This window comes from Caloenas nicobarica, chromosome 1 (genome assembly GCF_036013445.1).
Source record: "Caloenas nicobarica isolate bCalNic1 chromosome 1, bCalNic1.hap1, whole genome shotgun sequence".
Taxonomy (NCBI): Eukaryota; Metazoa; Chordata; class Aves; order Columbiformes; family Columbidae; genus Caloenas; species Caloenas nicobarica.
In genome coordinates, this window is record NC_088245.1 from 99241265 (window position 1) to 99267685 (window position 26421).

The window sequence follows — 26421 nt, forward strand, 5'->3', positions numbered from 1 at the left end:
GGGGCAGAGACATTTTTTGCAAGTATGCTTCAGAGAAGGCCGGTCTCCTCTCAGAAGTTACTGAGCTCCCACAGCACCACACCCTCCTTTGGAGGTGAGGATGTCAAACAGGTTGGCTTTCCCTCTGGGAAGGGGGTGGATTCAAGATGCACTGGCTCCCTCCTCATTGGCTGCTGCTGCTGGTTCCCCAGCTCTCCAGGCTCCCTGTCTGGGTGATAAATACATTTCTTAGGGGCCAGTGGCACCTACGCTGCTGCTCACGGCTTGGCCGTAGAGGGGTCATCTGCTTTCTTTACTTGTCTGGTTCCAGAAGAGGTTTTTAGGGACTTCTCTCTCTTCCTTAGTGCTTGAGGGTGGTAGTGGGGGAAGCGTCTCCCTCAAACTTGGCACTAGTTGCAACATCTACTCTCTTCGCTTGGAAAAAAATAACCAGTGCAATCAAGGTACTGCACAGGAGACCATGGGAAAATTCAGAAGTATCCTTCTTTTGTGCCTTGGCTTTCTTCTAGTCCATGTAAGAGGTAAGTGACCTTTGTCTTGGCTTATTTCTAGGATGAGATTATTAAAAATGAAAACAAACAAAACACTTAAAACCCAAGGTCTAAAAAAATACAGTTGTTTATTTAGAAATACTTGCTGGTGTTATTTTTGTTGCTACTGTTCATGAGAAGCATTAAAGAGTGTTTAGATAAGTACTTCTGCAGCCTCTAAAGAGATAGCTATCTTTTGGATGATCGCTCGTAATAGCTATGCTAGTCAGAGTTTGCTTGTTATAATTTCTTATTTTCTCTTTAGTGTTGCTTGGACTTGAGTATAAACTTTTTAAATGGAAGCTGTAAAATGACATCTTCCAGGGGAACTTAAAGTTTCCAAAGAGATCCTTAGTCAAATACTAACTTCATGCTTTTAGAGCTTTTCTTGATTATTGATTCTTTGAAATAGATTAGTCATATCATAACAAAAAAATCTGATTCAGTTTAAAGATGCTTATGTTGTCATATTGGTGCTCATGCCTTAATAATTACAAATGAATAATTAATTAACCTTACCCGACATATTCCTGAATTTATAAAATTCACACACAAGCATACATATTCTTTTCTCATGCAGGATTAACAAAGAATTGAATATATTTTGTATATATTTTTTGACAAATCAAAAGCAGTTGGGAAAATGTAGTCCTTTCATATTGCATTGTTTTTCTATATTCTAACATAATTTTCTTCTAGCAAAATGTTGCATAAAACTTTCTTTGACATCAAACCAAGTAGGATCATCCTTGTGGGCATGTGCCATGTAGTGTATTTGTAACCTTTTCTTGTTTGTATATTAGGATTACTTCAAAAACTTGTAGTGTGGTGTTTGACTGCAGGAAGAAATCAATCATTAACCATGAGTTCCAAAATAGCTACTGCTGCTCATCCTCCCACCTCCCCTGATTTAGAGGGAGTCCTTAAGAGATCTTGCAATGATGGGCAGTGAAAAAACCTTGCCTGAAATTAGTGCCATAGTTCCATTTTAACAAATAAGGAATTGTTTGGAGGTCTTCAGCAAGTACAATGGCATAGAAACAGCAGGAATGTGCTGGCCTGCCCCTGCCTGCCCCATAGTATGTTGTGAGCAGGGATGATTCACACAGTCTCTCATCACTGGCATGCAGACTTTCTTGTTCTGAAGGAATCTCTTTTGTTGAATATTTCTGTTTAAACAATCTGAGCATGAGCAAGCCAATTTCCATATGCTCTATTATTTTAGATACAATGATAGTCAGCCTAACCTTTCTTGCTTTATACACGTGCTAATTTAGAGCCAGTTCAAGTCCTGCTTTGGGGAAGTCATTGCTGAAAGCTGCTGTGGGGTCTGGGCACAGTATTGTGACCACAGAAACTATTTAATCCACTTGGAAAAGCAAAATGAATTATTCCAAACCTATGGCAGCAGCCATTGAATTTTATCATCAAAGTATTCACCATGTTCCAGGAGACATTTATGGGAGTCACTTCTCAGTCCTAATCAAGACGTGATATGAGAAAGGCTTGGCCATGCTGGTGAAAAGCTGGTCTAAGTCCTTATGATAGGAATGCCTATGGCATGATTCACCTTTTTCTATGCAGCCTTAATTCTTATCTAAACTGTAACCATCCACAACATCTTCTAGAAACTACTGTGCCACCAAGGCCAGGCCAGATCATATCACTTCCCTTCACATCTAGCATTTCCTTTATGTCCAGCTATCTTCAGTTAGTTGGTTAGACTACCTTGATGGACACATCTCAACAGAAGTGTGATGTAGCCAAGGACCACACTGCCCAAGGAAGGTGAGACCTGATATACTTCAGAAACTTACTTGCTTACTGCAGTCTTGTGTACTTTTATCTACACTCCTGGCTTTTGTTATATCCAAGCTTAGGCGGGTTACATGAGGTCTCCCATGTAAGCTGAGCTGTAATAACTAATTGTCTGAGTGGTTTTTAGCCCAACCCAAATGAAAGAAACTTCATCAAAACTTCTTCCACTGAAGTTCATGTTAATGTCCCACACCGGTTACTGTGGCTCAGCTGACCTGTGGTAATTCAGCTTTGGCTGTGTCTCCACTGCCTACTTAAGGTATGGTAAGATGCTGCTCAGCTCCTAGTCCCCCAGTAACTGAGATCACACACCTGTTTGAAATGTATTCTATGTCCCATTTGAACCGTACAGCTCATTTTTGAAACATACCGCAGGTCCCATTTGGGCTGTTTGCTTGTATGTGTACCTGTAGTGGGGAAGCTCTGCAACCTGAGGATTCTCTCAGGTTGGAGCTGGAAATCATCTGAGACTCTCACTTAGACTTTACTATTTAGAAATGCTCCTCAGGTTCCCAATACAGATATAATCCACATATCCACAGTCATTAAGACCAGCTGATAGATCCTGTTTAGTTAGTAACAAAGGCAGTACAAATGTTGATGATGTTTAAGACACGTTAACTACTGCATCAAGTGTTGTATGTTATGCAGGTAAAAGGAATAGCATTTATTACTAGCCTGTAAGCCATGTATCACTGTTCAGCTAAGGCTTACAAAGATGATGACTCAAAACTAATTGTATTCTCGGTTAATTAGGTAGGCACTTTATGGGGAGAAAATTACAGACTTGTTTGGATTTCAGACACTATATGACTTGGTTTTATGAATAATGTAGTTTTCACTGGAGTTAAAAGACAGAATGGGAGAGATAAAAAGCACAGTCCTGTTGTTCTTATACTGCTCCATCAAGATCCAGTCCTCTCTGTCGCTGTGTGAGGTCCCTGTGTATGTGCTGAAGCACTCACGGTATCAGCAGGGATACATCAGCCAATTAATTCTCTCAAGTCTGGATGCCAAAACTATTTCTCTCCCAATACCAGAGCTGCTATCACCTGTAGGCGTGTAAGTGCTGTCACACAAGGGTGTGATTGCAGTTGGATAAATAGACATACCTGAACTGGTTGAAACACTAACAACAGCAGAGGTGTTGCAACATCAGAGCTTGGGAAGAGCCAACAACGTGTGGTTACTCAGCTTCTCAGATTCACTTTTCAAACATTGCTACCACATTGTAAACCCGGTAGCAGAGCCCAAACTGCCTGTTTTCAGTATGTATTTTTCACTCATTTGCATCAGCGATTGTCAGTCCCGTTCCATCTCACCAAGGGTAACTAATAAAAATAACAATAACAATAATGTCATAATTATTGTAAGATCATAAATAAATAAAAATATGTCTTTCTGTGGCATTTTGCCTCATAGTTAGGAGAAGTGAAATTCAGATTGCTTTGATCTTTTTTAATATCAGAGTCTTCCCTATTTTTGACAGAAGGGCTGACACCTATGAATGTTATGGGGAAATACCATCTAAAATCTGTTCTGTCATACAATAACTCATGAAAGCAAATAAGCCATCCCAATTGAAAGCAAGAGCTTGAATGGGTTATAAAAATATAACAGCCACACTTCCACTGTATAAGCTTTTCCTGTCATCAATGCATTTTTTAATTCCTGAGGAATTTATTTTAAAAGCTAAATCACAACAATATATTTTCAAAAGGCAACAATGCTCCAGATTAAATGAAAACAAACTCCAGAGTAGGCAGTAAGATTAGCAGACAAATTAAAGTCAGTCCATCCTAATGTTCCTCATCTTATAAGATCAGTATTGCAGGAACCAGGGGCATATACTCCATACCAGGAACTGTCCTGAGTTAACAGCAACAAAGCCTCCCGGATCACAGATGTCTTGCATCAAAACTGCAGCTCTGCCTTGCAGGTTAACATCTGCAAAGAACAGAAATTGAGATATGAGCCAGATATTTCTATTCACAAAGATCTTGCAGACCATTTTGTTGCCTGAGCATAGCGGTAACAAGAAGAAGGCTGTCTCTTTGTTCAGAAATCCAACCCAGATTTGCAGAGCATTTTACATGCTAAGACTCTTGATTTCTGTTCCTTCCAAAGGCTAAGCTGCCAGATCCTCTTCTGAGTCTCCTGCTTTTGAAGTTCACATACCAACTGATGCTCCATCGCCCTTTGCCCAGGGTCGTTCAGAGAGGCTTCTCTGTGTGCTCTGGCAGCATCTGCAGAGGCTTCTTCAGCTCTGCAAAGGGAACCTAATTGCTTTTCTCATTTAGCAACTCTTTTCAGCATTATTCTCTTCCAGAAAACACATTCTTAATGGGATGAAACAGAGAAAACACAGGCCTTGCTTCTTTGCTCTCTTGCATCTTATACATGCAAGCAAAGAATGTGTAGGAAACCCTCTGATCATCGATTTTGACTCAGCAGTATTACTAACTCCCTTGGAAGCAATTTAAATAATTATGTTGATGGGTTGCTGTGAATTGACCAAGACAACAAAGGAAACCTTGTGGTTCACGCTAGACATGACAAAGACATTTTTTTACTATGAGGGTGGTGAAACACTGGCCCAGGCTGCCCAGAGAGGTGGTAGATGCCCCATCCCTGGAGACATTCCAGGCCAGGCTGGACGGGGCTCTGAGCAACCTGATCTAGTTGAAGATGTTCCTTCTCATGGGAGTTGGACTAGATGACCTTTGAAGGTCCCTTCCAACCCAAACTATTCTGCGACTCTATGGTTCTAATTCAGGGGGCACAGGATAAGTTATACACTAGAATTTCTGAAATAAATTCAACTCAATATTGGTTACAGAACAGCACTACTGAGATCTGTGCTACCCATATTGAAGAGCTAAAGGTATTTTGCGTGTATTTTACCACCATGTTTGGGATAAAGGTGGGAGGAGGAACATTAAAAGACACACTGCAAGCAACAGAAAAACCCTGGTACCTTCCTGACCTCCCACATTGTCTCCAGCTCCCATTCTCTCTGAACTCCCAGCTGGGGAAAGCGTGGATCAGACAGCTGGTACTTGGGCAGTGAATGGTCGCCCAGAGAATCCACCACAGCTGTTGCTTGTGCCACACTACACGGTTTCAGTAGGAACACTCATATAGGTCACTTATTTGAGCCTATCTATGTGTATAGTTCTTATGTAACGTGACCATCATTAAGCCTGACGCCCTCAAACCAAATGGCTGAAAAAGGCTGACAGCTTCACAAACCACACAGGGACAGGACAGAGAGAAGCTTTGGCTGAACAGCCCACGCTGTGGTCTAAGATCTGCTTCCTGGTGACACAAAGCTGAAAACCTGAGTTTCAGTAAGAGGTGCAGACAAATAGTGCTGCTTCATCAGACATTCCAACACCATTGTTCTGCTTGCAGTTTTACAGCGCACACCAGCTTCTTCCGTACTCACTCTGAAGGAAAATATAGAAAATTCTGTATATTTTACTTTGTGTAAGTAGGACATATCACGTCATAAAGATCAGCAGCTACCTTTGAACAGCTGTTGTTTGTCCCCAGCAAAGCAAACACCATCAAACTAGAAGATTTTCTTTCATGTTTTATGAGACCATACTGCACAGACCTAGAGCACTATTGTCACTCTTGCTTTATTAGTGCATCTTATTTGCTGGTAATTATTTAAATGCGTTCTTGTGTGAACAAGTGAGAGAGACCTTTTAATTTCCCTTGAATTCTAACTATAAACAGAAGCAGCCTAGAAATAAACATGAAGCCAATAATCAGGTCCATATGCTGCCATCTATAGAATGGAACTTAGATCTTAATTACAGATTTTAAAGTATGCTCATTTTCCACCCCAACATCAAGGAGTTGCAATGGCAATTGTTTATAGAATGCAAGGGCCATGATGGAAAAAGAAGCTACAGTAACCTCGTCAGGAAATATGGATCATGAGGGTATTACACAGAAGAAATTGTACCTGCTCATCGAGACTTTGTCCAAAGTGTCTACTCTGGAGTGTAAACCTTCATGTTCTCCCACAACATTTCTTATATGAGTAATCTCCTTTAAACAAACATAATTGTTTCCTAAATAAAGTTGGACCAGTAAATGGGTATGTTTTGAATCCCATACCTGAGAGAATACATCATGTTTTCTTGTTACGTGGAAAATATGTCTCATGATTGTATAATAATCAGAAATGATCTGTACAAAGAATAACTTACCATTTCAGTTAAAAAGAATATAAAATGGGTCCCATGAGCAACTTCAGTAACATATTGTTCCTTTTTAGAAATTTTTTTTTGTTTGTGAGTCATCCACTTCTTCCTCAGTCTCTGCCAGCTTCATAATGTTTTAATCTCATTGTATTCATAAAACAATTCTTATTTAATTACACTGAAGAAATAATTTTTGTTCTTACTTTTAAATAATGTAAAATCAACTTATTTTCCCTTTCTATCTAGCCGACATTTCTAAGTTAGCTGCTTCTAATTTATTTGTAACACGGCTAATCTCATCCCAATCATATGACTGCTAGCAAGGCACTCAAAGCCCATTAATTTAATCATATTAATGGCAAAAGGATTTATCTAACACACATATGCATGTATACATTTAAGATGTATGTCCACACATGTATATACACGTATAAATGCATTTTCTTATGGATCTCATCTTCATCTTTAATACTAGACTACACATATTAAATACCTGAGAATTTAATTTCATATGCTGCATCAGCTGCTCTCATTTAGCAATATTCATGCTGTCTTATTTAAATGTGCATCATTTTAATGACCACAAGCTGTGTTCATATGGATCCAGTGCAGGACTGAGCCTACTTATGGAGGTTAAAAACTGCAGATTGATGCCATGGTAGCCTTTTGTCAGAAAACTTCTAACTACAGTCACTAATGATGCATAGGCAACACTGACCTGCAGAATCCAGCCTTCTTCCTCATAAACACTCCTCAAAACCTGTGGGACCTCAGACCTTTGTGATCAATCAGCTAAAGAGTGATGAATCCATTTAACATTTAGGTCACAAATCCAACCATAGGCAAAAGACGCATTGCTTTCTCTGTTTTAGGGACTGTATATTTTGGTCACATTTTCAGAAAACTAATATGAACAAAAGTTTGCAAACATTAAATTCATATGTGCATGAGGACACCACTTTGCAGGGGACTGCCTTAGTGGGGTAAGATGACCTCAGCTCTGTCATGCTTCAGCAGGAGGTGTCTTATATTCAAGGGAGCTTACTAAAAGATGGCCCAGAATCTCTGTAGCCAACAGCAACTATAACAGTCTCTACAGTTGAGCAAGTGGGCTAACAAGGATTTTATATCACCAGCCTTCCACATATTATATTTAAAATGCTCATAGAAAGTATGGGTATTAGTGAAAGCAAATGTCCTACACAAAAGAATCATGCCTGTAAAAACAAATCTAGTAACTTTGAAATTTAAGCTACTATGTTTTGATGCTTGGCTTTATGGACTCTATTCTCCCCTGTTTGGCTGCTACAGAGAAGTCTACTCTTAGCTCTTGAGGCCAGGTCTATGCTTCAGATTTTTACTGCCACAGCTTCATGTGTTGGGTGGGGATGAGGGAATTACCTCCCAAATAAGGCTGGCAGTGCCAGCAAAAGTCCTGCTGTTGGTGTAGTTCATTGTGTTTGAGCAGCTAGTATAAACATAATTAAAACAGATCCTTTCATGATACAAACTGTATATCCATCTGGAAGGCTGGCTTTCTTAGCTGAGCATTTTCTCATTTGCGGATAAGGACTGCTCTGTGGTGTCAGGCAGGAGCTTATAAGCACTTTCTTAAATTATCTGTTATGAGTCATTGTGGACCACCCAACAAAAATCACTATTACAATCATCTTATTTCTATGTAAACACCAGGATACTCCTAGAAGAAAGGCTAGAAGTGATGCCAAGAAATAGTATATTAGCCCAAAGCAGTAATAACAGAAATATCTCTGAGATAATATCTCCTGAATAGCTAAATCTCTTCATAACTTCATCCAGGTTAAAAAAAAAACCAACACACCAACAAAAAACCACCACCAAAACCACCCCCCCGCCCCCCAAAACCCAAACCAAATAAAAAATCCTGAAGGAACAGAGCTGTTTTCTCCCCACTAAAATTTCTTTCATGCTCATTTTCATCAGTATACTTCCAGCTGTTTCTATAATGGAAGCTGGTTCAAAAATAAGGCCATTTTTGTATGTGGAAAATTAATTTTTTTCAGTCTGTTCATTCTGTAAAGAAGCTTGACTAATTTATTTCCATTCTAATTTATCTTCAGAGTTCCCTGAAGTAACTGCAGTTCCTATTGAGCTAAATATTCTCCAAGTCTCTAATATGTTTTTGTTTTCAGACCCACCATTTTGCACATGAAATCTGGGTTGTTCAGATATTTTACCATCTGTTACCCTTCCAAATTAGATTCTTAAAATGTCTAAGTGCAGTCTAGAAGTAGTAATGAGCATTTAAAATTCTGGTCCACAAAATCTTACTCCTTGCAGTCATTTCATGTTGTTAGCAGAGGAAGTTGGGATGGAAGTCCAAACAGTCTTTCATTCTATTGGAATATAATTTACCATGCTGGACATCCACATACAATCTGCCCATCTGTCAAGGTTTACATTTACACAGCCAAAGAGATTTCAGTATAGATTTCTGTCTTATTCCCAATCATTCATTCTGTGTTGGTGTCTGCTCATTTCATTACTTGGTTTATCATCAGAAATAATTTTTTAAAAAATCAACCTGAATAATTTCTGCAGGGGATTTTTTTGGGCTTCTTTTATCTCTCTTTAAAATTTCTGTAGTTGTCTTCTATTTCTCCCTTGTTTCAAAACAATACCTCTTGCTTTTTCCCACTTTTTCAATAACAGAGCAGACATACAACGGGAGAGAGAAATGTCGGTATTTTCCCGGACAAAGACAGATGTTAGTAACGGTTTCAGTCTGCTGTTTTGCTTTGTTTCTCATGGAATTGGAAGCCTCCGATTCATCTCGTTTGAATTCCATAATCTCTTTTGATTAGATTCCTCTTTTTATTATTTATTTTTGTTTTTAATTTTCCCTCACTTCAAAGAAATATTGTAGCTGGAAGTTTTCCAGAGTCTTCCCTCACAAGACGATTTTGTCACATTCTCTTTACAGCATTAGGACCTTGGTAGCTGCTTTCCATATTGTTAGTTTCTGTATGTCAGGACCTGTAACAAAGGAGCTGATGGGGCCAACAGCTCTTTGGCATTACAGAACTATTTCTGATGACTCACTCTGATGAGAACTGGTTTGAAACCTGCTGGCAGAATCCTGCAGCAGCAGGACCTAGGTCAGACGGTCTCCTTCAGCATCCAGGATGCCCATCAAGAATTAAGATTTATCCAGAGGACAAAATCAAAGGACAGTCAAACTTAAGTTGCTTGTATTGTTGTCACTGAAAAAATGCTTCAGAAAAATACAATTTGACCATATAAGTTGAAGCAAGGCCAGCATGTCATCCTGTAGGGGTCTGCATGGGGATCAGATGGTCCCATGGCTGGCCAGCAGGATGGCCAGTAAGGGCTGGTGATGTCCTCAGGTCTCTGGCAGGGAATATCTTCTGAGGAATTCACTTGTCAATTTCATGTATTTTAATGGATTCTTTAAAAACCAACCAACCAACCAACCAACCAACCAACTAACCAACCAACCAACCAACCAACCAACCAACACCACCTGTCAGGTTTTGGAATGTTATGTATCCAAGGACTCAGTCCAAAGGTTTCTGGACTTACCTAGGTTGGCTGAGTGGCCAGGGCGGGTGAAAGAAAGGTGTTTGGACAAGGTGATACTCCAAGATCAGTTCAAATAAGAGATAAAATGCTACACTAATAACGTGAGTGGGAAAGCTTTATGTTGTCATCTGTTTTTTCTTTCCAAACACAGGTTTGTAATAAAAATTTTTATACGGACAGTTTTACTTTAGAAACCGTTCACTATTTTTCATTCCAGCTGTGTTTTATCTTTTCCGTCAGACACCAGCTATAATTAGGTTCACAGACTTATGTGAAAATCCTCATGGGAATCAAAACATTTCTACTTTATGTTCCTGTGCTGATTTTTATCTGAGGATCACACAGTGTTTTACCACTGATAATTAATCTTTGCAGGAGCTCTTTGACACAGGTGAGAACTATTATTCAGGAACAGTAATTAATATGTAGAATGCCACAAAGATGGGCAGGACCTGTTGAGAAGAAAGGCCTGAGATGAACTCAGAACACGGTCACACTGAAGAACCTTTGACAACCTCTCTTTGTTCTTCAGTTTCCCTGCTTGAACAACAATGCTTTTCTTGCTGTGAAGTGTTCAAGACTTACCAAAAAATAACACTTCACTGAACAGTTAGGCATTAAGCGTTTTAGACAGAATAATAAATAGAAGCAGATCAAGAGGCTCACTTGATAGGGCACAGTAAAACATTTCTGCCATGACACGTAGTGACTTTTTGTGGTTTGTGCAGGCTGATCTTGTATTTGGTGTGCAAACACAAGGACAGTTAAGTTTCAGTCTGGATGAAAACTAATGGATACATACTCTGCAAAAAGGTGTTTCATGAAGACTATGTATTAAAAGGAAAGTGGCAGATTGTAGAGAGTGGAAAGTAAAACCCACGTGAATAACTGTTCAGTTCAAAGTTGTATGCTTCAGTTTATACATTTTAAATATTTTCCAGTTCTATTGTCTGCTGACTTCAAAGGTCAGGATGCTAATTGCCCTGCTGTGACATTTAATGACATCATTGCCACCTAACACAGAACAGGAAGGGTTCTTTTATCCCCTTTCAGATTTTTTAAGGTACAGCGGAAACTAAATTAGAATCTTTTACTGCTAGCATGTGTTACAGGAAGAATTAAAAAACAAAAAGTTGATTCATGTTACAGGTGATCACAAGATGGGCTTGCCAGTAAAGTTGCTCTCTGCAGCTGGGCTAGTAAAATAATAATGAAGATATTAAAAGTTTTCACCTAATGATTCTGGTTTGCAAGTACCATGCTGAATACTACTTTCAGCCACCTTCTGGCAATAGACCTTGTGTCATACAACAGGCAACCTGTGTTCTTCAAAGGTGTGTTTGCACCGCGGCTGAAAATGGATAACGTGAGAGGCTTCTCTTTGCATCTCCTGAATGAGTAGCTTCTCTGAATTAACTGAGCCCATCTTGCATGGTCATTCAGGACTGCATGGTGCAGGGACAGCAGGTGACAGCTTGCCGGGTGCCTGCTCCTGTTTGAATGGATTTTCCTTTTGCCTCTGACTGGTATTTTGGCTTTGTCCAGAGCCCTCAGACCTGGAGGTCGTGGAAACCTACCCACTGACTTCGTCTCTTTCCTTCTGCCACCTTCTTTCTAGGTCAACGTGATTTTGATTTAGCTGATGCTCTTGATCACCCAGGTACGTAAATCTGTTGTCCTTATTTTACTATGGCATTTAGAGCCAATAATAAATCTTAAGTCCTTTTCCTTGAGGACTGGAACAGGAAGTGTTTAGTACTTCGGCTGAAGCTATACAGAACTGAGAAATGCTAGATTTCAATATTTCTGTCATAAAAATAAAATTTTCTTTAAAAACAAAAAATAATAGCTTTGAAAACATATCACTTTGTTTTTAGCTTCTGTCATGATACATAAAGTTTTCTTGACTGCAGCTGTCTAGATTTGCAGATACCTTCATTTGTTAAATTGAAAAAGTTTAACCTGTTATTATTTATTGGTATGTCATTGTGACCCACAGACGACATAATTACCAGGAGGCCTACAGTGATCAGAAGACCAACAAGGCCTGTGCTGAGTAAGTAACGAAGACAACAGGTCATAACTGGTTTCAGATATGTAGAAATTGTCTCCCATGAGGTTCTTTATAATATTTGCTGATATACCATAGCTGAGATCATTTGGATGAATACTAGCTGTCTTCTGTATGTAAAGTAAGTATTTTTTTAAGAGTTACCAATTATACGTCTTTACTGCTTCCAGTAAGGCTTAAGAGCATGAATGGCCACTGATGACATCTGTTAGGAATACGACCATCAGATGATTATCTGCCCTACCTGAATCAACTTCACTAATTCTTGAGAATGAAGAACTCCATATTTTCCAGATCATTTTGGAATCTCTTTCAGTACTGAAGACAATTGCAGAGGGTTTAAAAGCAGTTAAAACTATTTGTAAAGACAGTGTTCAAAATTGATTACTGGATTTGGAAATGTGCAGAAAGATGTTACAAAAGTATGTCCTAAGATCTGCCTGCTGTGTCATCTTAACCTCAGGGTTTCCTCTTTGCCCCATTCAGCCCGTATCATTGAGAAATGAGGCTGGCTGAGATTATGATTTTGGTTGAGCTGGATCCAATTATTGTACAGGCCATGTCCTCTGGGCATCACTTCCCACATAGAAACCTCTGCCTGAGATGAACCTCTCCTGTAGGCAACCCCCATCTAGTGTAACAAAGTTCAACACAAAACTTAGTAGAAGGAGAAGGTGATGTTTATTTACAAAATCTCTAAATAAGTTGGTTTTACCCACTCATGTTTATCCTGCCATTGATTTAAATCACCCATACACTCAAATCCATGTACTCATGACCACTGAGATGTGGTGAGCTCAGGTGGTCTGGTGAGCATCATGTGCAAAACAGGACAAGGTACATCAGCTACTGAGTCCTTATCGTGTGTCTGTGGTTCTTGTTCAGAAATGACTGGCTAGTTTATGTACAGATCTGTCTTTAGGAGTCATCAGCTATTATAGAGAGGTCCTTTGCCTGAAAGTCTTGCTTACTTCAGCATCTCTGAGCCATAGGTCAGGTTGTTGCCCACTGCCTGGTTTTGCTTCTCTGAGGTACAGAGGCTATGGTTACAGTCTATTTTCTGGGTGAGCGAACAAGAAAAGTAATGGACCAGGTGATCTGCTGCAGCTCTTTGCTTTAGAGTGTCCTGCTTTTCCTCTGATGACAAGTCATCAGTGCTGTCATCTTATCAAAGTGCAGACCTGCTGGTTTTGACAGAAACAGCACATTCCTCGATTTTACTGCTGGGAACAGTTCTTTTAACTCTCTGCTCTGCTGTTTCTTCTGATCCCTACAGATACACACATTTCCATTTTTATTTCATTCGGATCAACTTGAGCATTTCTGCAACAAATATCTGCACGAACCCTCCAGAGGGGAACCCTGTGTTTTAACTGAATTCTTCATATCATTAATAAATTTGATCCAATCTGCAATTTATTGCTTCTTACAGTGCTAGTATTTGACACATAAAGGTATTTTTGAAATGCAACACTGCTGGACAGACAGACAGTATCAACACCTGGCTTGACAAGAACAAACTGAGTCATGAATTTGATTATTTTCCTGCCAGATTTCCTGGCGACATCAAAACATTTCTGAGTTGTTACACAAATGAGACTAGATACTGTGCAAAACCAGCTTCCCACTCCCTCTGGATATAAAGAACATATAAAGGCAGACTTCTGCACAGTGATGTATTTGGATGGATTTTCCTGGGTTTCAGGGATTCTGACACAATTATAATGAAAAAAAAAAAGAGCATCTATATAATTTTCTCTGACAATAAGCGTCAGTATCAAAATTTAGGTAGATTTTGCTGTCCCTTCTGATTTGTTCCAGCACTCTGTATTTATAAGGAGCAAGAAAGAGATCCTTGGAGTTATGACAACCAGCTAATGGATTTCTGCCTGCTACTCAGTGATGTTTCAGAGCTCACCGTCACTCCACGAACACCCTAAAATATAACCCACTTATCACCACTCATATCCACACCTGCACATTGGAAGCGGAGTTCCTCCTTTTTATGCATCCATAGCTTATTGACAAATTGTTTATTGAAAGGAAAATACCATCCCAGGCACAGCAAGACACAGTCCTCGTGGAATGGCAATAGCCTGTTGATTCACTGCATAACATGCGCATGTAGACATTTAAGTATATTTAAAAACCTTTGTAGCTCAGCCACGGAAAGAATCACCCAACCCCAGACAGGCACATATGATCACTTGAAGCAAAAATTTTTATGTCACCATGACCCTTACATAAATTAGTTGACTCAATTCTCTCTCCCTAAGTAGGTTTATTATTTCCCAGTATTTGTTCTTGAAATGGGTATTCAGTTTTTGCAGTTCAACGAATTACACAAGCCAAACATGCATATACTAGTTTTAACCATAGACATGTATTTTTAAAATAGGTACATTTTAATATCTTAACATAGCTAATTTTGTTTATGTACTTGCAAATATATTAAAAGGGTATTGATCTTGATTCCATTATGAGATTTATTCTGGGCTTTTTAAAAGCAGGAATAAATCTTCCATATTTTCAGTAGAAAATGCTGTATCATTTGTCGATTACTGTGTGGGCAAATATTAAATTCTATAACAGTTTTCAAGAAAAGTGTAATACCTTATTTGAATTTGTGGGACTGACCTGAAAAAGTTGCTTGTCAAACATGCAGTTGCACATTTTTCTATTAAAACTAACATCTCATTGCCCAGAAGAATTGTGTGTAGCTCTTAATCTTCCTCCTTTTCATTTTTAGACAATGATCTGCATTTAGGAGATGCTCTTGGTGGGGGTGAGTACTCTCTTCTCAAATATAATGGTTGTGTGTTTTCATAGTCTTTTCCCAAAGTCTGCTTAATTTGTGAAAAGAGATTTCAAGACTATAAGAGGAACTGCAGTCACGAGAGTCATAACAACTCATGTCCACACAGCTGCTTTGCCAGAGGCCACCATGTAGAGTAGGGACAGCAGGATGGGCTGTGTCTGGTTGCCAGTGGTGGGAGCTTGCAGGCTGGTCTACCTGCAAGAGCTCGGTTAGCTATGGTTTATGTTACCATGCCAGCCTACCACATCCATGGCTGAGGAGAGGATGTACTGCCCATTCAGCCCTGGTGGGTTGGGGTGGTGGCCTCTGGCAGAAGGTTGAAGACAACAGGTGATGGCAATATTTTCTTCAGCTACCAAAAATGTGTAAGATTAGGAATGAGAGGTAATAGTGGATAGAGAGAGGTGTGAGCTTGTTGTAGCTCCGCTGATCCCAAATCAAAAATGCAGGAAGGAGTGTTTCAGAGATGAGCACTGATGGACAAGAGATAGCTTAAACTTGGAGCTGTCAAGCTGTTGTAACCTGCTATAACTTCCAGGTATTTATAGAAATTCCAGAACTGACCCAGGAAGTACTCACCACACTGTGCTGAGCTGTGTGGATATATGAAATCCTTGACTTTGGCAATTTTTGCACTACACTTTGTTCAGTGTGTTTAGAGGCATATCAAGGATGTGAAGTACTCTAGAAAGGTTCTTATACATTGAAATTATAAAAAATGCAAGTAGTATTGAATCAAAGCCTAAAATTCCACTTGAATCAAGGCTACTCAAAAGAAAAATTACTTCTCAGCCCATTGCACAGAACCTCTGAATTATGACTCCAGTCACAGTGGTCTGGTTTACCTACGTTCCAGTCTTAGAGAATCATAACTTTTATATTATTCTTTCCCATTTCCAGGGTTTTCCACATTTAAAGGTTCCCCTGTGGCATTTCATGCCTGTATTTGAATGACATGCTGGCCCACACTTCATAAAGCTCAATCTAATTTTGTTTATAATTCCCATGTTTATACTGTCACTTCTTCCTGCCCATACTAACTGTTCTGTTCCTGCAAGTTTTTAATGCATCCTGTTATGAGAGGGTGGGCTTACTATGATGATTAAATTATTAATAAATAGCTTAAGTATCTTCACTAAAACCTGCCATTTTATTCAGAGGATAGCAAATAATGTTTCCCTCGGTTTTTCTTTCTTTGCTCCATTTTCAGTTCAGGTTCTTAATTGACATTCATACAGGCTAGAATGGGATTAATGATATATACCTCATTATCAGTAGTTCTGAAGACATTATTTTTTCACTAGCTATGCCATAGAATATATCTTCTTATGCTTAGAGAAGACTGAATAAGTGCTGCATCATACTAGAAATTAATAATGGTATCAGTAGTTTTCTGCTTTTGTGCCATGGTGAGTCTTAGTTCATTATACACAGTTCTGGAACAGAACTAGTCTCCTCTTTTATTGAATAATAGAATCAAATTATAGAATTGAATTATTTAGATATATGCTTAACTTCAGGTGGTTTTAGCCTACTGCAGTCAGTGGATTTTAGGTAGAGTCTTAAAGCTTTGCCGAATCAGACCCTAAATGTTACTCACAATCAGAAACATTATATTTAGCAGCTTGGCAAGAAGAAAATATGACAAAAGACCATCTGGCAGGTATTGATGGCGAACAAAATATTTAAGGAGAAGGAAGTTGGTATTTATTTCTGTGGCCTAACTTTGATTTATTCAGAGCTAAATTCACTGTCTGGCTATGAGAACAGGTTTTGACCTGAGTCAGCTCTTGCTACTCCAGCACTGTATGTGCAGTTTGGAAACTGCTATTAGTCACCAGATCTCCTGCTCTGTCCAATGCATCTATTCCTAACACTTTGGCAAAAATTAAGGCCAAATACCTGCTCAAAGTCCTAAACAACAAAGCTGAGGTCTGAGTTAATTTTGTACTGTTCAAAAGTAGGAAATTCATCATGCCTTAGATGAATTCAGCATCTGTTAGATGAAACTAATCTCCAGATCTTAGCCATACCTGCTGATGGCACAAAGATAAGCTGTCACCTCCTGCCCAGCCCAGAACACCAACTTCTCTGTTGGCTCTATGTAGCTGCACCACTAACGCCTACAGTAACACACTGGACTGCCCAGCTGTCAGCATTAAACAATATTAGCACTTGCCATAAACAAATGAAATATATTCCTCTACATTTGTGTGAATTCTTCTCTCATTTTAATTTTGAAAATATTCCCTTTTCACTTTCTAATTAGTTTTAGTAGCAAGCTACTTGTTGATATAGTGCTTGAGACTTTTTAGCTAGTGACAAGGTCCTTTTCTTAATTCACCAGGGGACAGATTAGAAATACATATAAAATCTCAGGTTATCATATTTTTTGTTTACAACTCTCAGTTTTGCCTGTCCAACCATCTAACAATATTAATTATCAACAGGTGACATCCCAAGAAAACCTTTATACCCACCTCTTCCACCACGACCAGGAAGCCATATTAATTCTGGTAAGAATATTTTCTCCTAAGAAAATCTAATGCTATGAGGTATTCAGAGCAGATATTTTGAATACATTATTCTCTTATTTCTTTATTAATAGTTTTTATCATTCCTTCCCTCTATCTCCCTTTTGTAATCACCATTCCTGACCCAGTGTTTGGAAATAGTTTCTGAGTTTTAATGTTGGTACCGTAAAGCTTTTCTGTCTGCCCAAAAGTGGGACGTTGACTCCTAAATGGCATAAGCCTAACACTCATCTTGTTTGCACTTTAATTTTGGGTATGTATACACTGAACCATGCTAAAGTGCAAATTTGACATCTAGCCACAGGGTCTGGATAAGCATATGTTCAAATCCATACTGAGATGTGCATCCAAGGTGGCCTTGGGGCATACAACATGTGGGACTGGAGACATGGATGTAAGCCTGTATTGCTTTTGAGTGAGGTCCCAGGCACCCAGTTAAATAAAGTGGAAGTGGCACATCTATCCCAGCTGCCACCATGTATCCCATATTTACTTCTGATATGATTGTAGTGGTGAGATGTGGACAGGTCCTTCTGGAGTCCTTTTGGAGTCTTTCCTGGAAGGGACTCACTGGCTTCCTGCTCCAGGAACTGCTGGCATTTGAGATGTCCATACTACATAAGGATTTGTGCTACTGACAGCTCAAGCCCGCACATCCTACAAGTGCCAATACAGATGCAGAACAGGCAGACACCAACAGTTTTACTACTCCAGCTTCCAGGTGAATTTGAATAGATGACCATTCAGTGCAAGATGCCAGAGCCCTCCACCACGTCCATGCTGGGATTTCAGAGGTCACTCACGCCTCTCCAGCACATTACAAAAAGACTGGACAAGGGAGTTGAAGGAGTTACCCCTGATCAGATAATTTCGCAACAGAAATCCTAATCTTTATCTTGCAGGAGGTTTTGATGACTCAGATCTCCTTGATGGGAAGCCTTTACCACCACACATAGCAGGTAGTGTTTGACAATTCTCCTTGCAGCTTCTCTCTCATACTTGTAACTTGTAGCTGACTGGTTTTGTTTTGTTTTGTCACTGAATAGAACAAAACTCTGCTATTTTTATTTAGATCAGTCATCCTTCTCCACAAAACATGGCTTTGAGCCTGAAGCTCAAACTTGAAACATATTCCTAAACATTTTGTAGCATTCTGGCATGTGCCAGAATCTTACAGGATTAATCCCTTTGAATTCAGCTAGGACAGTCCCAAGCCAAGAGGCTTCTGCTGAGAACTGAAAGTAGATGCAGCGGGCCTATCATCTTGACTTAAATTATTGATATATCATCTGATTGACTGGCAGTAGAGAAAAGCCAGACTATACTGACCGCCCACTCCCTGTCAAATCAGCTTGATGTAGACTGCTAACTATTACTCTTCTTTTGGAAGATGATATTCTTCTCCAAAAACGAAGTGTCGGGAGGATGGACAGTTACTCCTCTGGCCACCACAGCTGTCAGCCAGGATGGGAAAGGGAGCTCCTCTCTCATAGTACTGCCGAGCCACCCCCTTTTCCCTTCTGCATGAAATCACACTTTGCTGAGTAAAGACGTTGTTCTCAAAACAAGATGAAAAACATTTATTGATGAAACTTCATCCTCTATTCCAGGAGAAGAGGAGAAGCATTTCAATCATGGGGGAAACACAGGTATAGTAAATAATTTATTCTGTAATTTGTTTCTGATCATCATAAAATAGTAAGAAAATAGTAAGAAAATGTTAGTCTTATAAAAGACTTTGGTCTTATATACCAAATTAGGCTTTAAGACACCATTTTCACATCGGCTATAATGTAACATAATTTCTAGTCTTCTGCTGAATCTACTTAATGAATTTCCAATGTTTCACCAAACAAGTCTCATAGTTTGGCAAAAGCACACCTTAGTAAAGAATATACTTAAGTCAAACTGTTTCAGTACCTCTGAAAAAAAATCTCTCTCTTTTTCCACAGATTCAGGATTAATAGCTGGAGTTACATCTCCTATAATTTCTTCTTTTGTAATATTAGTTGTTGGATCGATAGCAGCCTACACCGCTTATAAGAACAAGAAACTTTGTTTCAAACCACAGGGTAAGACCCAATTTGTTTCCAGCTTTCCAAGTTGATTTAGCACTGGAGCAGACAGAAATTTTACAAATAATTTCAGTGGGGACAGAAATAGGTCAGGGATGAAGGCACTTGAAAATCTTGTCCTAGGCAACCTCACCGGTCTGTAAGAGATAATGGTAATTAATGTTCTTCATTAAGGACAAGTATAGGAAGCAATAACATGCCTAGAAGATGGATGTACATCACAGAATAACAGAATAGTTGGGTTTGGAAGGGACCTCTGGAGATCATCTAGTTCAACCCACCTGCTAAAGCAGGTTCACCTAGAGCAGATCACACAGGAATGAGTCCAGAGGGGGTTTGAATGTCTCCAGAAAAGGAGACTCCACAACCTCTGTGGGCAGCCTGTTCCAGTGCTCTGGCACCCTCAAAGTAAAGAAGTTTCCCCTCATGTTTAGACATGTGCCTGACATGTTATCCTGTCATTGGGCACCACTGAAAAGACTCTGGTCCCATCCTCTTGACATCCACCCTTGAGATATTTATAAGCATAAATAGGGTCCCCTCTCAGCCTTCTCTTTTCCAGGCTGAACAGACCCAGCTCTCTCAGTCTTTCCTCATAAAAAAGATGTTCCAGATCCTTAATCATCTTTGTAGCTCTCTGCTGGACTCCCTCCAGTAATTCCTTGTCCTTCTTAAGCTGGGGAGCCAAGAACTGGACGCAGTACTACAGATGCGGCTTCACCAGGGCAGAGTAGACCTGAGTAGAACCTTCCCTGATCTGCTGGTCACACTTTTCCTCAGGAAGGACCTTCTATGCAGTGCTGCTTTCCAGCAGGTCCAGCCCTAACCTGTACTGGCGCATGGGGTTATTCCTCCCCAGGTGCAGGACCCTACACTTGCCCTTGTTGAATTTCATCAGGTTCTTCTCTGCCCAGTCCTCCGAGTTTGGTATCATCAGCAAACTTGCTGAGAGTGCACTCAGTCTCTTCATCCAGGTCATTGATTAATAGGTTGAACAAGACTGGAGCCAGTACTGACCCCTGGGGAACCCCACTAACTACAGGCCTCCAACCAGACTCTGCACCATTGATCACAGCCCTCTGAGCTCTGCCATCCAGACAGTTCTCAATCCGTGTCACCGTGAACTCATCCAACACAAAATTCCTGAGCTTACCTATGAGGATGTTGTGAGAGACAGTGTCAGAAACCTTGCTGAAGTCAAGGTAGACAACATCAACTACTCTCTGCTTGTCTACCCAGCCAATCATACCATCACAGAAGACTATCAGGTTGGTCAAACATGATTTCCGCTTAGTGAATCCATGACTACTCCCGATAACCTTCTTTTCCTCCACATGCTTGGACATGACATCCGGAATGAGTTGTTCCATCACCTTTCCAGGGATGGAGGTGAGGCTGACTGTTCTGTAGTTTCCTGGGTTGTCCTTCTTGCCCTTTCTAAAGACTAGAGTGACACTGGCTTTCTTCCAGTCCTCAGGCGTCTCTCCTCTTCTCCAGGACCTTTCAAAGATGATGGAAAGCAGCTTAGCAATAGCATCTGCTCTCAGCATTTGTTGGTGCATCTCATTGGGACCCACGGATTTGTGCATGTCCAGTTTGCCTAAATGGTATCTAACCTGATCCACTCTATCCAAGGGAAAGTCTTCCTTTTGCCATACTTTCTCTCCTGTCTCTAGGGTCTGAGATACCTGGGGGCTGGTATTAGCAGTAAAGACAGAAGCAAAGAAGGCATTCAGTAACTCTGCCTTGTCTGTATCTTCCATCACCAGGGCACCCACCTCATTCAGCAGCTGACCTAAATTTTCCCTAGTCTTCCTTTTGCTGCTGATGTACTTGAAGAAGCCCTTCTTGTTGTCCTTGACATTCCTGGATAGATTTACTTCCAAGTGGACCTTGGCCTTCCTCATCACACCCCTGCATACCCTAACAGCCACCTTATATTCCCCCCAGGTGGCATGTCCCTTTTTCAACATTACATAAACATCCTTCTTCCATCTGAGTTTTGCCAGGAGCTCCTTTCTCATCCATGCTGGCCTCCTACACCCTTTACTTGATTTCTTGCTCATAGAGATGCATCGGTCTTGAGTTTGGAGGAAGTGATCTTTGAATATTAGCCAGCTGTCTTGGACTCCCCTACCTTCTAGAGCTGTAACCCATGGGAGTCTTCCAAGCAGGACCTTGAAGAGGCCAAAGTTCACCCTGCTGAAGTCTATGGTTTTAGTCCTACTTATTGCCCTGCTTCCTCCATGCAGGATCCTGAACTCCACCATGGAATCACAGAATCACAGAACGTTAGGGATTGGAAGGGACGGACCTCAAAAAATCCTCTAGTCCAATCCCCCCGCTGGAGCAGGAACACCTAGATGAGGTTACACAGGAATGCGTCCAGGTGGGTTTTGAATGTCTCCAGAGAAGGAGACTCCACAACCTCCCTGGGTAGCCTGTTCCAGTGTTCTGTCATCCTCACATCTCATGGTCGCTGCAGCCAAGGCTGCCCCCAATCCTCACATCTTCAACCAATTCTTTTTGGTTTGTTAGGACAAGGTCCGGCAGCACACCTCTCCTCATTGGCTCCTGTACCACCTGTGTCAAGAAGCTGTCATCAATGATCTGTAGGAACCTCCTGGAGTGTGCATGCTTAGCTATTTTGTCTTCCCAGCAGATGCCAGGGTGATTGAAGTTGCCCATAACAACCAGGGCATGAGATGTCACTTTATGCAGGACGTGAGTTCTCTGCTACCATAGAGGTGACTGACTGTCATGGCCCTGTACATGGAAAACAGTCTATGCGACCCAGATCAGCCTTGCCTGGGGCATCCCTATGCAACCTGTGCTGGGGCCACCATTTCATCTCTGGCCTGGGTGAGCCTCCTGCCTTGTCCTGCACCACGTCCCTGGCACACCAGACCTGGCCAAGGCAGGTGGTGGATTTCCTGGCTTGGCCTTGGGTGGACTGGTTGCCTTGTCTGCATCTGACAGTGACTGGCCCATCCATTTGCCATCACCACCCCGCTGTGCATGCCCACTGCTGAGGAGGAGACAGCCTGTGGCTGCCCTCAGCTCCCTGCACTTTGGGCACAGCCTGGCCCTGGCCCTTCACTGCCACAGAGGTCAATTTAAATCTCTAATTCATGTTATTTGTTCCATAATGTGAACAATGAGTAAGACAGGAGCAAAACGCAGGGAGTGTGTGGATAAGCTTCACAGGCATTTCTGAGAGATCTGGGATCCCCTGGCACTTCGGAAGCCCCATAGCAGGCTCAGGGGTGGCTGCGTCTGGCCCAGCACCGGGGAAGGCTTGGGCAGGGTTACACAGGGGAGATCCACCTGGAGGACAGGCCGAGATGCCCCCAGGGAGGCCGGTCAGGGCCATGAAGGCTGTTCATGCCATCGGGGTCTGACAGTCACTTGTTTTCCTCTGTGTCTGTGGCCAAGGTGTAACTAAAGCATCAGGTCAGTGATGCTGCGGCCCTCTGAAAATGGGGAGTGAGGCAATTGGGAGGGTTTTCTGTACATCTCTGGGGATATGATGTTTCCACCTGCTACCACAAAAGGACTGGAGCAAATAAGCCCCAGAAGTGCTGGCAAAGAGCACACCTGTGGTGGAAATGATGAATGTTCAATCTTCATTTTTCAGGTGGGGCTACAGTATAAACCGGTGAAAGAAGAATTGTCCTCTGACGACAGCCTCCTTTGGTTGGTGACATTCAGCCCACAGATCCCACAATTTATTCTACTTCATCATTCTGACAAAAGAAAATCTTCCTCTAACGAATGTTTTGTTGAGACATTGCAATCCTACTCTCTTTTACATGATGGCCCTCTTGCACCTTGATATGCCTAAAACATCTGGGCATGGTATTGAACTATCCGACCTGCGTTCATAAAGGCTGGATACACATTTTGATTCAGAAGTTACTGTAAACAACAAAGAAAGCAAGTTTAATAAAAGCCAAAAAATTGAAAGGTTTTGGTTTGTGAGCATTTGAATCGCTGGATTTTTTTTTCCTGTTTTCAAAATTGGCCAAAATATTTATTCCTTCTGATAGAATGGGAATAAGGAAATCGTCATTTCCACTCATACATGTTGGGTTTCTTTACTATGTTTCTGTATTGTCCATGAAGTTTAAGGAAAACTTGAAGTTGTACAAAGGATTAAAAAATTTAATGCCTTTACTTTTTATTTATATCTGAATTCTAGCAGAGTGAAAGGAGCTATAAATAGAAAATTCATTCTTAATTTTAAAATACAGCATGAAAAGCATATGTACATTGACAAACCACTGTTTTTAAAAAAAGAATGAGAGGAACACACACTGATTTTATTTATTTATTTATTTATTGCTGGAATGGTATTTCTCTCTTCTCAGGAACTGGAACTTGATGTAAATTTAGTTTCTCTTCTTGACAATTTAGGTCCTGCTCTAGGAGCCTTTAAAGGCATTAATCTGGTGGGCTTTGGTTTTTTTGTTTGTTGTTTGTGTTTTTAAGAACCATATTATTCATAATTCCTGTAAAGTAGGTACAAAGTTTTCAGAATCATTTAGAACAAGTCTGTGACACTTCATTCTATAAAATCTATGTCATGCCAACTGTTAAACTGCATACATACATGAAGGTATGGTTGATACAGTTTTGATAGCAAGGCTGTTTCACCTTTTTCCCTTGTTCCTCATCAACCTTTCTGTGCTAACAAACATCCTTATGTAGATAAATCTACCAACAAAAACTAGTGCTTTTGCAGCCTGCCTTAATTTACCTAACTGAATAAAAATACCAGCACATGAATGAAATGCAGATGAAAGCTGGCAGAACTAGTAGTTTACTGACATAATTCTGCAATACAGCCATTGTAGCTAACTCCTTAAAGCACAGAGAAAATGTGTGTTTTTATCTTCATCTTATATGTGTGGAGCACGCTTTATCATACTGAAATTCCATGTAGATGGAGGTAAACATGATTTTGTGTTTATTAAATTGTTGAGAGAAAGACATAATCTGAAAAAGTGCTCTTTCAGTAAAATAAAATACTCTTCTATCTAAATTAAATTTGAAACATTTATATATCTGTTGCTGAGTTTACTATAATATTTCTTTTGATCCTGAAAGTGAAAAATGATAATGTACGTGAGTTTAAATACAGAAACATCTTGACAACACACAAATGGATGAGCACTTTCGTGGCTATCACCTTCAACTTACGAATGATAACGTATTTTTAATATGTTTTTCAAGGACCCTTGACATTCCTTTAAAAAAACTAGATTTCCATGTTAATAGTTAAAACAGATTGATATATATTTTGCCTGGTAGACAAAAAGTTTTGATTCATAAAATGTTAAAGTGTTTTGTGGTCACCACTTCAATTGTTAGTTTAGCAATGAAAATAAATATTTTGGTTCTTTCTCTTGAAAATTTTCAATAAACACATACCGTGTTTTATCTAAGATGATCTGAGTTTTGTTTGTTTTGTTTGTTTCTTTCTGGGACATATGCAGCTGATACCTTTCATATACAAATTTATCTGTGTCCCACTAGGGAAGTGAAAGAAAAGAAATGCTTCAAATTAAGACTTTAGAGAAAAAAAAAGAAACATAAACAAGTAAACAGCTTAAGAATATATTCCGCCTCCCCCCTCTCAGGAGCAGTGTCCAGAGAAGGATCTATGCGCTTTATTAACATTTTTACTTTTGACGTTTTGACATATTATTACAATTCATTATATTTGCTCATAGTATTTTCAAAATAATTTCTTATTTGTGTGAATATTAGTAGCCAAAAAGCAGATTTTGTTATGGAGAATTTGAGCAAAACCCATGAACCTGAATTAGTAACCCCCACGTATCCAAGTGTTTAACTCTTTGAAAATTTTTGGTCTAATCATATCAACATGCGACCAACATACTGGTGTGCATGCACACTTTTTAGTATTAATTGCCCTCTTAACTAGGATGGTGATGATTATAACAATAATAACAATTGTTTATAATTATTGTAATAAATGTTTATGTAGGGAAGCTTGTGTTTAAACCTGGAGCGGAAGGAAGTAATATAAGCTGGCTGTTAGCCCATCAGAACTCTAGCTTGTGTTACAGGTTCTGACATTTAAAATCTGTTCTATACCATAAAAATTGCAGGCACACAAGTAAAACAGACATCACTTTTATTACCAAGAAAATGCTGCTGTTGGTTATAGTCCCTCAACTGAAACAGATCTGCCAAGTAAAATTATCTACAACAGTGATCTTGCTACTCATAAGCATATTGTTTAGTTGGCCTGTCTATACAAGCAGACGATGAACACATTTCCTGAGAATTTTGTTCCTGTGGGATAAATAAAGCTTAATTTCCTATGCATTTATGTCCTTCTTTCCTCAAACACCTCGCCACCACCAGAGCAATGGCATCCTCTTTTCTATTGGATCTTTAGGATACTCCCCGTATATGGGAGAACAAATGTTGCAGCTTGAAGTGGCAACACTGACCACTTGCAAAGGTTTAAATAGTCCAGTGGTCTGTGCATTTTCACTGGTGGCACACTGTGTTAAATCCTGTCCTCTGCTAAGTAGTACTGAAGTTCACAGAAGAGTTTCATGCAAAAATGCCTCGGCTGAACCATGTCAGCCTAAAACTACCTTGCAGAGACATAGTATGGCTGAATTACATGTAACGGTTACCTCAATTCTGTGCTACTGGCAAAAAACCACTGTGCAAATATATGTGCATTTATAGATATTAACGAAAATACATATAGCACTCTAAATACCACAAGCTCT

General features: G+C 40.0%; 1 protein-coding gene across 1 annotated transcript; it reads left to right on the forward strand.

Moving 5' to 3' along the window:
* The first annotated feature begins 244 nt into the window (after window positions 1-244).
* Window positions 245-24952, forward strand: XG (Xg glycoprotein (Xg blood group)). The gene is made up of 9 exons (XM_065655744.1): window positions 245-521; window positions 11766-11807; window positions 12147-12203; window positions 14968-15003; window positions 17487-17552; window positions 18473-18529; window positions 19181-19219; window positions 19523-19642; window positions 23283-24952. The coding sequence occupies exons 1-9, from the start codon at window positions 461-463 to the stop codon at window positions 23297-23299; spliced, it is 495 nt and encodes a 164-aa protein (XP_065511816.1). The 5' UTR covers window positions 245-460; the 3' UTR covers window positions 23300-24952.
* Window positions 24953-26421: the final 1469 nt, after the last annotated feature.